The 12,351-nt window shown below is 44.1% G+C and overlaps 1 protein-coding gene across 1 annotated transcript in view; it reads right to left on the bottom strand.

Moving 5' to 3' along the window:
- Positions 1-2,314: 2,314 nt before the first annotated feature.
- TOMM40L (translocase of outer mitochondrial membrane 40 like) overlaps positions 2,315-12,351 on the bottom strand; it is a 537,771-nt gene continuing 527,734 nt past the window's right edge. The window contains exon 9 of the mRNA XM_086948535.1: positions 2,315-3,613. Within this exon, the coding sequence (XP_086804661.1) occupies positions 3,474-3,613 (140 nt within the window). The 3' untranslated portion in view covers positions 2,315-3,473. The remainder of the gene's footprint in view (positions 3,614-12,351) is intronic.

The following is a 12,351-nucleotide window of genomic DNA, read 5'->3' as shown; positions in this document are numbered from 1 at the left end:
TCGATATTCTGTCTGCATACTATCATTGCAGATCAGCAGTTCATGCCAAAGGAACTATTTGTATAAAATAAAACAAGCGCAGGCATGTCGCACCCAGAATTTACCAGCCATGGCAACTACTACTACACTAGCAGTTATTGCCCTCAATCCGCTGTGTTATATGAGTTTAAAGTATCTTATTTGTGTTCCTAATTTCGGTTGTTTGAATACACTATTTACTTTTCTTTTGAGGATGGTTATGAAACATGTTTATCTTATAATGTCTAAAACAGCGGGTATTAATTTTTTACCTCTATGGACACCCACTGATCCATTATAAACTTGTAGCATACGTAATGAAAGAAATTCCACGAAGCAAGGAAAGGGTACTGTGCAACAGGCTGTTACTAGGTGTCCCTATGGAGTTGTAAAGGAACATGTATTAGCCACAAAAGGTGCAGCCCTCTTAATGCAGTTATAAAGAGAAAGATTGCAGATGAGCATACAATAAGCATATGTTTCCATTTGTTTTTATTAGAAGTGAGATTTTTGTTAGTTTGCGGCCCAAAAATGCACCATTGTTGCTTATTTGCGAGATTCATCTGAATCTCGCATGCGTGGAATTCTCCCGCACCGTGGGGGAGAAATCTATGCGCGTTCAAGGGGTTAAACTTTCCACCAAAATAAACGTAATTAGGGTGCCAAGTGTCTAGGTCTAGCTCACGATACGTATGTAATCCTCATATTGTTCCTGAGAATACTTATAAAGTTTCCTACTAGAAAACAAAGTGGTAACCAAAAGAGAAATGAGACTCTGGTTGTAATATTTCCATGGGCAAATATTTCTTGTACTACATGGTCTACATTTTGACTTTGAGTGGTTCAGCACCTAAAAATTATGATACTTTCCCTGAGGATACTGTTGAGAAAATCAACCAGAAGGCTCAGAAGGAAGGCACAAGGGATTTCTCATTGCAAGTTATGCAGCATTTTAGTAGCTGACCAAAACCAAAATGACTAAAAAAAGGCTAGGCTCTGAAAAAGTATGGAAAAATAAAAGAGTAATGTATTGCAACCAAACATCTGCATTAATGCAAAAAGAGATGTCAACAAAAAAATTGACAAAGTACCAAAACAACAGCTGTGGTCAAGCAAAAGCCGACTATCTCTAGAAAAACAGCCTAGAACCAAATTTGGACAACTAGAGCACCTCAAGAAATAATCAAGACCCAGTCTGAAAAAAAATTGTCATGGGATCCTTCTATAGTTGTAAAAATACTCAGAAGATCACAACAGCTGCCCACGGCTGGAACATTTGCACACTATAATGCTAAGGGATGGATTTACTAACATTTTGCACTGGGTTTACATCCTAAAAGATATGCAACTTGGTGCAAGATGTTTATTTGAGATTTACTTTCCGAAAGTTGCCTGAAATTAACACAATGCGGAGCTTTTCGCTGCTTTGCATTATTTTGAGTCATGCTGTTCTATGGGTGGCATATGGGCTTTCTCATTGACCCACCAATGTTTATGACACAAAGACCTATTTACTATCAATGGTAGTGAGGACGTTGCTCCTCGAAAAAATAACACCTCTTTGAGGCAGATGTTAAAAAGAAGAAATGATTTTATCCATCTAAACGTTTTTAACTTTATATGGGTCCTGCACTGTAAAGCGGACATCCAAAGTTTTAAAGTTTGTCTAATCACACTATTTCTTACTGGAAGGGTACCGTTTCAGCACAAAACATTGACAGAGACATTTGCATTATGGTGCAAAGGTGTCTTGAGTGTGGGACTAGGACTAGGCTGTCTGATTGTGTGCCAGTGCTAGGCTTGAGAGCAGACATTTCGAGGGAGTTACGGAGCCTGTGTGGGCTGCACCTTCCTTGCTTCCGAAGGTGCCCAACTAGAGACTGCAATGCTCTGCTGTGTGTGTGTGTGTGTGTGTGTGTATCTATATATATATTTTTTTCCCAGGGAGTTCTTCCCTAAGCAACGATTTCTTTGTCTTAGAATCAACAATTACATTTGTGTTTTCTGGTAGAATACTCCTTCAGGACAGCACTAAGCATTTTGTAGGCTTGACTAATGAGCTTCTCTAGCAATTGACACCCTAAACTAAAAAGGTTTCAGAGATGTGATGGTCCTCTCTATTACTAGGAACTGCAATCATGCAGTTCCATGATAGGGATTCTGCATATTGTAGCTGGTGATACCACTTATTAGAGCAAACACATGTATATAAAGGATCCAGATCACATGACCTTTCAATATCAGATATACCCTAAGAAGGAACCCTTGGTCTCAAAATCCCATACAATATTCTACTTTTAACACATTTCATCTGCTGAATAAAAGGTAACACCACACACAGCAAAGTAAGCCCTAACAGGTGGGTTCTTCACTATATAGTAAAACTTGTCAGAGAGCACAAGGCGCTTTATTCCTTGATGCCAAATGTCATTCCATAATACGTCTAACGTCAACACAGTAGTTCCGGAAATCAGAAAGATTAGACTGAATCCCTCCTAAAGTAATGTACAATTACACAGTAAGATACCACTGCCATGGTCTGCATTTCATGGTGCAGCAAGACTTGAAGAAAGCGTACAGCGTAGAGTGTCACTACAAAAACAAATAAAAAATATATTTTTTTAAATGAGATATTATCCTGTAAAGGAAGGTTTTTATTACTAAAGAAGATGATCTACTAAGAGCTGCCTCTTTATTCACTGTGAAGGTCAGATTGCCTTGTCAGCTTTTCTCACCTTGTTTTGCAACCTCTTTGAATCCCCTTTTACTTTTGCTCACCTTTTGCCCCACCTTTAAAGGCATACGTTAATGCTGAGTTTGGCTGTGTCCATGTTTGGTGCTGCTTTCCGTGACTTTTGTTGTTTCACGGCTTTTAGCATATTTCAGTCATCTAATGACCGGAGGCCTCTATTCTCTCTCCTTCTGCTTTCCTTAGACCTCAATATACGTCCACCTCTATTAGATACTGCATGTTTCCCCAGTATGCACGGGTAGACAAGTCCCAGGCAGTGGCAGAAGTCAAGAGTAGAGACAAAGAACAACGAGCGAATCTTGCAGAACATTAGCTTCTCCACTCACCACAGTGGCTGCCAGACATTGGAACACAGGCCAGTGGTTAACTATACGGATACATACATACTGACGCGAATTTCCTCAACTACTAGATACTTCAACTGAGATTTCCTTTTTTAAATTCTATTAGAATACTTTGCTATTAAGTTCTCCAGGTGTGGAGTTGATCTTCATCTAGTAAAGCTCCCTATATGTCTTCTTTAAATGCAGCACCTCTGAAGGTTTGGTTGGCGACTTCCCAGAAGCTTCGCTTTCATATTGTGCTTCTTAAGTTCAATGGGTGCTGGTGAAGAACAGACCAGTGAGGATTTCTGCTTCTTCACTGGCACCTAGTAATTGAGAAACACTGCAAATGCAAGACATGAGCGCATGGACCCAGTTCTTCATCCCACCAAAATGCTGAAGCCGCAGTGAAACTTGTTCTTCCAGTAGTTCATGAATGCCCCCAAAGCCAGGGTGACAGGTAATGGGGGGAGCTTCTTCTCCAGCACTCCGCCCACACAACAGTTACTGTCCACTGAACCTAAAGGGAGTAATGAAAAACAAGACAATGTTATTGAGTAACCTCCGCTAAAAGGGGGTTCAATAAGAAGTAAGACCTATACACCAGCATGTCTAATAACAAATCTGTAGTAAAATTGTATTAGGACCTGATTTAAATGTTGGGGAGGACTGCCCTTTCTCCACTAGGGTGTTGGAGTAAATCACTTTGTCACCCTGACGAAGATACTTCCTGCCAAATGTAGAAATGTGCGCCTGCCCAACAGACATTTATAGCATCAGCAGGAACCACCATCATGGTGGTTCCTGTCAATGGACTGGAAGTTTGGCAGACAACTCTGTCAACAGGATGGAGTTGTACAGCAAACTTACTATGTTTTCTTTTTATAAAGAAACTTCCAAAGTGGGATTTTCTTTTTGAAAAGAAAAAAACCCGAATGCCCCCTTGCCATGTGAGCTTCCCTCCCAAGGCGATGGGGACATTGAGCTCTTTTCAGTGCACTAACCCCCCAGGTCTTTCTGGCAGTAATGGGCATTGAAAATACGCTGTATGTCGGCCCATTTATATTAGTGGGTAGACATACAGCCAACCTATGAAGGCCTTTACTCTGTCAGGACATTGGACGGGTTTGACCACAGAGGAGACGAAGTAGTCTCCACATCATCAAAGCTGTGGTCTGCCAAATTCTACCTCGGGCGAATGGGCCATCATTTTGGCGGACATGAAACTCTGTTGCCACTGAAATGGAGTTCCTTCCCCATCATTTAAATCAGGACCTAATTCGTTACCAAAACCCCTCCTTTGCACACATTTGATCCATTATAATAAAAATGTGTTTAGTGCTGGAAAATGTTCCATTTCACCATCAAAATACATTGTTCATTACATTCAATTTATCAAAGTGACATATTAAGCCAAGAACTGAGGTCAAAATTGCATCAGCAGAGCGGTGTTGTTGCTGCAAAGAAACGACATGGAATGCAGCCGGCTAGCATCAGTTTACTAGCTGAGCTGCACAACTGTGGGACTGGCAGAGATAAATGTGGCTTCTGCATGAGATCTAAGAAAAACGACACAGGGTCGTGACTCTGAACCAGTAAGGCTGAGCCCAAACTATCTAAAGAACAGCACAACTGCCAGTACTGGAAATCACTTGACTATTTTATGATGACCTATATGAAGTAAACATAACGGTCCGTTTTTTGATTTGCGTCACTATTTTATTCATTCATTTTTGCACGAGTGGATCAAAGATTTTTTTCATAAGCAAACAAACAATTTTTATGTGCATGTACAAATATACAATAAAACATTACAACTGGGTCATAATATACAAAACAATTTACAAAATTTACAACACATCCACACTTTCACTCTGGCCAAACGTTTCATCCATCTACAATCATACCACAAAGCAAGCATACTTAGGGCCTAATGTCAAAATATAGGGTCTTTATACATATAAACAGTTTCACATCCTAGAAATGATAATTAATGTAATGTATACAATTTCAGGGCTATTAATCCTACTTAATGAACACTATTCATGATATGATTCAAATTTTGACAGAAGGACCCAAAAACAGGTCGCGCGTTTCGAACTCCCAAGTGCGGAGTTCTCCTCAGGACCAACAATTTTATTATTGTGAACAAAGCAATCATCGAGTAGATGGCGTGCAGACGATAGACAACTCTATTTAAGGGCTGGTGTCACTTTATCGCATGTTTGTAACGTTTATTTTCCGAGTCGGTAAGGATTAGTTACTTACCTGTAATCCTAGTTCTCTTCCAGGGGTATACTCATCAAAGTCATAAGCACTGAATAGTCCAGCCCTCGTGCGGGACCTCGGAGCAATAGCCAATAATATGCATATATCTACATATATATATATATATACATACATATAAATACACATATAATAACTATATATATATAGATAATATGCATTATACATATGCAGCCTAAAATAACCATACTAGGCTCAAAAGACTGCCCCCAAATGCCTGAAACAAATCTTTACATTTGTTAAATAAAGACATATAAATTACATTATATGAAAATGCAAAGAAGAAAGCACTGCCTTTGTTGTCTTTCAAACACACAACCTTTATTTTCAAAGGTAAAACAGGCAGGACCATAGAGGCAGCTTTAGCCTAGATAGGCTGCATTGTAACAATAGGAAAAAAACTGGCGCTGTGCATTTAAGACCTCTATGAGCCTCCAGGCTCCCATCATGCACCACAGGTGACAGTTAGGTCCGTTCTTTTTGGACGGCGTATAACAGTGTAATCACAGCATGGGTAATGCGTAAAATAACCAGTTCTGGTATTCGTCCGGGGAGGAGGGTGGGTGTGCCTATGACTTTGATGAGTATACCCCTGGAAGAGAACTAGGATTACAGGTAAGTAACTAATCCTTCTCTTCCAGGGGATACTCTTCAATAGTCATAAGCACTGAATAGAGTAGCAAGCCCATCCCATACCCTGCAGACGAACACCAGACCCTCTAGACAGCACACTATTATGTGAATTACCCAAACAAATTTCTCAGTGATGCCTGACCAACTTGGGCATCAGCCTGAGCATCAGAATCAAGGCAGTAATGGCGGGCAAATGTGTGAACCGACCACCACGTAGCTGCTTTACAAATTTAATGCACAGGAACATTTTTAAGCATCGCTATAGTAGCAGCCTTCCCTCTAGTGGAATGAGCTCTAGGTCTACCCGGGAGCTGCTTTCGTGCCAACTGAAAACATAACAAAATGCATGAGACAATCCATCTAGAAATGGACCTCTTAGTAGCAGGAAAACCCGTATTTAGAGGACCGTAGTTCACAAACAGATGATCAGTTTTTCTGACACTCTTAGTTTTATCAAGGTAAAACTTCAAAACTCTTTTCAAATCCAAAGAGTGCAGAGCTCTCTCAGCTGAAGAGCTCGGAGTAGCAAAAAATGTAGGTAGTGTCACTGATTGATTTATGTGAAAATCCGAGATTAAAAACTACAGAGATGATGGACCCTTTCTAGACTAAGCACCTGACTGTCTTTCCCCCATGTAATATTTAAACCCTTAAGTTCAAACAAGGGGACTGTGTGCACACTGAATGGCACCCATCATCACTGTGCCTTTTCCCTAGGGAATTATTTAGAATTCAAACAACAGCAAAGGTGCACCACAGAGATTGTAACAGTTGTAATAATAATGATCAATCTTGTAGATGTTGGAGTTCTTCTGCAAATCCTTTATTCAAAACATTTAGTCAGACATAAACAGCCGACGCGTTTCGTCCCACACTGGGACTTCTTCAGGGCTTCAAGTTGGTAGGACGTCGCGTGCCTTGGAGAAGAGAATAGAGGCGTGGTCCTGGGATCACCTTGCCAGTTACAATATATCCTATTATTTAGGTTCTTCCCGACACTATTATTATATTATATAAGTGCTAGCGGGCGACAGTAATGCAGATTTCTTAAGAGTTCTTCAAAGGTTTGATTGAATGTGCACGACGTCGCTGCGGGTGTTGGTCAGGACGAGGGCTGTGGATGGGCGCCGGCTGCCTTTTACTTTAACGGCCTGCTGGGATACAGTGCCCACACCCTCCTCCAAAGGACTCACAGGACCTCCAGTCCAACATCATTCACGAATCTAACTCAGCATATGGACTGAGACAGTATTCACAGTAAGGTGGCACATTCAATCAAACCTTTGAAGAACTCTTAAGAAATCTGCATTACTGTCGCCCGCTAGCACTTATATAATATAATAATAGTGTCGGGAAGAACCTAAATAATAGGATATATTGTAACTGGCAAGGTGATCCCAGGACCACGCCTCTATTCTCTTCTCCAAGGCACGCGACGTCCTACCAACTTGAAGCCCTGAAGAAGTCCCAGTGTGGGACGAAACGCGTCGGCTGTTTATGTCTGACTAAATGTTTTGAAAATCCGAGATTACTTTAGGGAGAAATCTCGGATGAGTCCGAAGTACCACTCTATTCGCATGGAAAACAAGATAGGGTTCTGTTGCACAAAACGCCTGAATCTCGCTCACCCTGCGCGCAGAAGTGATAGCTACAAGGAAAGACACCTTCCACGACAGATGTTGAAGAGAAGCTTTATGTATAGGTTCGAATGGGGAACCCATCAATTTAGACAAAACCACATTAAGCTCCCAAGGAGGTGAGGGGGCCCTCACGGGAGGATACACCTTCCTGAGACCCTCCAGGAAATCCTTCACAACGGGCATTTGAAAGAAAGAAACCTGAGTAGGGGACTTTCGATATGCTGTTATTGCTGCCAGATGGACCTTAATAGATGAATACTGCAAACCTGCTTTGGCCAAAGAAAGTAAGTATGGTAACAGTACCTGTTCCTGACCTCAAATAGGGTCATGACCTTCAGCCGCACACCACGTGAAAAATCGCTTCCACTTGAAAGCATATGTCTTTCTTGTAGAAGCTCTCCTTGCCTCCTTTAAGATGTACATACAGTCCTGAGAGAGACCTAGGTGACCATACTGGACGAACTCAGGTACCATACTGCTAGCTTCAGGGACGGCAGGTTGGGGTGGAACACCCTGCCGTTCTCTCTCGTCAGCAGATCCGGAAAGCAAGGAAGTCTCTTGTGCGGTATTTTGGAGAGATGCAGGAGATCCGGGTACCACCATTGGCGAGGCCAATCCGAAGCTACCAGAATCATGTCTGTCATGGATTTGTACAGTTTCTTGAACACCCAGGGAATGAGTGGAATCGGTGGAAAAGCGTAGAGTAGTGTCTCTGACTAGTCTATCCACAGAGCATTCCCCTTGGATCCTCGTTGTGGGTACCTGGATGCGAAGAAGCGGCATTTTGCGTTTTCGGCGTCTGCAAAGAGATCGATTTCTGGTAACCCCCAGGTTTGAAAGACGTCTCTTATTACTTCGTCTTTTAAGACCCAGTCGTGCGCTTCTGCGAAGTGTCTGCTTAGTTTGTCTGCTTGGACGTTGAGGACACCGGGCAGATGGACAGCTGAAATTTTCATACCCCGAACCAGAAGCCACTTCCAGATTGCTTGCGCTTCCAGCGACAGAGGTCTGGATCTCGTTCCGCCCTGCTTGTTCAGATAGTACATCGTTGTTGTATTGTCCGTCTGAACAAGCAGAGAGGATGTCTTGAGCACAGGAAAGAAAGCCTTGAGAGCTAGATGGACAGCTCTGAGCTCCAACATGTTGATGTGATACAACTTTTCTTTCTCCGACCACACTCCTTGAACTTGAAGTGACTCTAGGTGAGCACCCCAACCTTGCAGGGACGCATCTGTCACCAGGGATCGTTTGGGCATGTCCTCCTGAAAAGGTACTCCCACAACCAGATGATTCCGCTGCATCCACCATTGAATGGAGATTCGCACCGACAGAGGCAGTGACAGTTTGTCTTCCCATCGGTTTGAAAACTGGGACCACTGATCCTCCAGCGACTGTTGCAGAGGTCTCATGTGTAGCCTGGCGTTTGGAACAAGGAAAATGCAAGACGCCATGGATCCTAGCAGAGACGAGATCTGTCTGGCCGTTGGTCGAAGAGTCTTTAACATTGTTTGGCACTTGAGGAGAATGGATGATAGTCTCTCCTCCGAAGGATACGCTTTTGCGTTCTTTGAATCCAGAAGTGCGCCCAGATAGTGGATCCTCTGTGTGGGGTTGAGGATAGACTTCTTGAAGTTCACGTGCAGACCTAGTCTTCGCAGCTGATGAATACAGAACGTGAGATGTTGCTGAAGTAGAACTGGAGAGGCACTCTTTATCAGCCAATCGTCTAGATAGGGATAGACGAAAATATGTCTCTTTCTTAGGAAAGCCGCAACGACTGCCATGCACTTTGAAAAGGTGCGAGGAGCTGACTTTAGCCCGAAGGGCAAGACTGCGAACTGGTAATGATTGGTTTGTATGCAGAACCTTAGAAACTTCCGATGTTTTGGGGCAATGGGGATGTGAAAATACGCATCTTGAAGATCTATGGAGCACATCCAGTCCTTTTGTTGCAGAAGTGGAATTATTTGATGTAACGCCAGCATTCTGAACTTTTCTCGCCGAATGAACTGATTGAGGCGCCTGAGATCTAGTATGGGCCTGAACTCCCTGCTTGGACCTTTCTTTTGAACTAGAAAGTAACTGGAGTAAATTCCTTTTCTACGCTGTGTCCTTGGTACCTCCTCGATGGCTTTCTTTAGGAGTAACACCGACACTTCCTTTTTCAAAAGGTGAAGACGATGGAATACAGTCTTTTGAGGAAGAATTGAAGGTGGGGGAAACTTGAACCTGATTGCATATCCATTTTGCACAATATTCAGCACCCATGCGTCGTTTGTGATGTTTTTCCACTCCTCCAGGTAAAAACGCACACTTCTCCCCACTGGAGTGGTCAACGGGCTCAGGGGAAGCAAACACTGACTGCTTTTGCTGTTGCTGCTTGTTTCCAGGAGCAGACTGTCTGGAAATACCGCCTCTTCCTCTACCAGGACGACGCTGGGAGAATTGAGATCTTCCTTGATTTTGTTGTGAAGACCATTGAGGGGTTTGAACCCTCTGCTGGCCCTGTCTCCGATCATAAGGACGGTATTTTTTCTTAAAATTGTCCTTCCTCTTTTCGAGACCTACAGCTCTCACAGTATCCAGCTCTGTCTTCATTTTTGACATTTCGTCGTCAGCATGAGACCCAAAGAGCGTTTTCCCATTAAAAGGCAGGTTCAAAATGCGGTGCTGGGCGTCAGGTTTAAGTCCCGTAAGTCTTAGCCAAGCTGAACGCCTCGCACAAAGACCATGAGCATAGCCATGCGTGGATAGATCGGAAGCATCCGCAGCTGCGCTAATCACCTGATTAGACACTAGCCCACCTTCATGAAGGATTTCCAGGAAGTCATTCTTGTCTTCTTTGGGAAGTTTTTCAGCGAACCGGTATAAGGAATCCCAAAGAGAACGGTCATAGCGACCCAACAAAGCGGAGGCGCTGGCAACCTTCATGTAGGAAGCAGAAGTGGCACACATTTTCTTTCCTACCGAATCCATAGTCTTGCTGTCCTTGTCTGGGGGAACAGAAGAGGACGTCGATCCGTTCTGATTTTTACGTGCCGCTGAGACGATGACCGAATCAGGTTGCGGCTCTGCTCTTAAAAATAACGGGTCAATGTCCGGAGCCCTGTACTTCTTTGCGATCCGTGAGGGAACCGCTCCCAAAGAAGCCGGTGTCAAGAACTTATGTTCGGCAGGCTCCAAGAGACCTGGAACCAGAGGAAGTAAAGGTCTCAATGATAATCTTTGATGTAATGTTTCGAAGATAACCGTAGTCTTCGCAGTAGAGACAGGCATCTCTATATTAAGTTTCGCTGCTCCACGGCAAAGAACCTCATTAAATGTGATTACGTCATCAATCGGCGATATCCTGCTTGGAGGAGTCGAAGATAACGTCAGTGAGTAATATCTCTTCGAACTCGTAGATTTTGTCGAGGATCTCGTATCACGTCTCTTGGATGATCGGTGATGTGAAGACCTCGGAGAAGGTGAAGTCTGCCTTCTCACGGATGGAGACTTCCTCTGCGGAGTACGCTGCCGCCTTTCAGGAGACTGGATCACTCGTAAAAGAGGTGACCTTGATCTTGACGCGGGTCTTTCCGACACCGGCGACCTGGACCTAGACTTTGGAAGGTTGATTCTCCTTATCTTCCAGTCTCTGAGTTCTCCCAACCATCGTGGAGAGATGTTAGCCCCTGTAGGCGATGGCGCTCTTGAAGGCTCTGGAGAGATTTGTACTATCTTCAGCCCAGGGGATGAAGATGAACTCCCAGAAACAGCCACAGAAACCTGAGATCGGTCTTTAGAAACCGTTCTAGGCCTTTTAGCTGCAGAAGACGTGGAGCGTGGTCTCCTCGACGTCGATCTTTCCAAAGGTGATCTTCTCGAAGGTGTCCTCCTCGACGTCGACCTCCTCGGCGGCGTCCTCGTCGGCGGCGTCCTCCTCGGCGGTGTCCTTCTCGGCGGCGAACTCCTTGGTGTCGACTTTCTCGACGGCGGTCTCCTCGACGTCGAGTGTCTCTTAGGTGATGGAGTCAAGCGCCTCGACGACGACGCTTTTTTCGGTGTCGTGTGCCTCGATGCCATCTGACCTGGGCTCTTCGACGTCGAAACCTCCAATGCCCGGTTCGACGTCGGTGTCATAGCGCCTCTCGACGGTGGCCTTGACTGGTCTTTCGAGCCTCTCGACGGTGAATGTCGACGTCGGTGAGACGACGTCGAGTCCCGTCCTCTCGTAGTCGTAGGGGAGCCAGACTTGGATCGCCTACGCTCATGGCGTCTCTCACCTCTCATCGACGGCGAATCCTTCTTCGACGGCGACTTCGACGGAAGACGTGACGCTGATTTTGACGATTTCGAACATACCGGAACTCTAGAAGAAGATCTGTCCCTCGAAGTCGAAGGGGAACGATGTTTTCTCTTCTCCCCTCTTTCCTTATGTTCTTTCCACTGAGAAGAAGGTTTCCTGGAGTGAAGTTCTTCTCTTCCACTCACGGTTTCACCTCTGTCATGCAGGAACTGAAGCCTGCTCTTCTCCCTCTCTCTTAAAGTTCTGTTTGACAACTTGCTGCAATGGTAGCAAAGTTCTGGCTTGTGTGTAGATGGAAGACAAGCCACACAGACCGAATGAGGGTCTGATTTGGACATTTTTTTTCCACAGGCCGGGCACTTAATAAATAAGGCAGGCATTGTGACTGGAAAAAAAGGTCAAAAAAACACA

The sequence above is a fragment of the Lissotriton vulgaris genome, unplaced genomic scaffold (genome assembly GCF_964263255.1).
Source record: "Lissotriton vulgaris unplaced genomic scaffold, aLisVul1.2 SCAFFOLD_788, whole genome shotgun sequence".
Classification (NCBI taxonomy): Eukaryota; Metazoa; Chordata; class Amphibia; order Caudata; family Salamandridae; genus Lissotriton; species Lissotriton vulgaris.
This window is presented reverse-complemented; position numbering and strand designations above follow the sequence as displayed.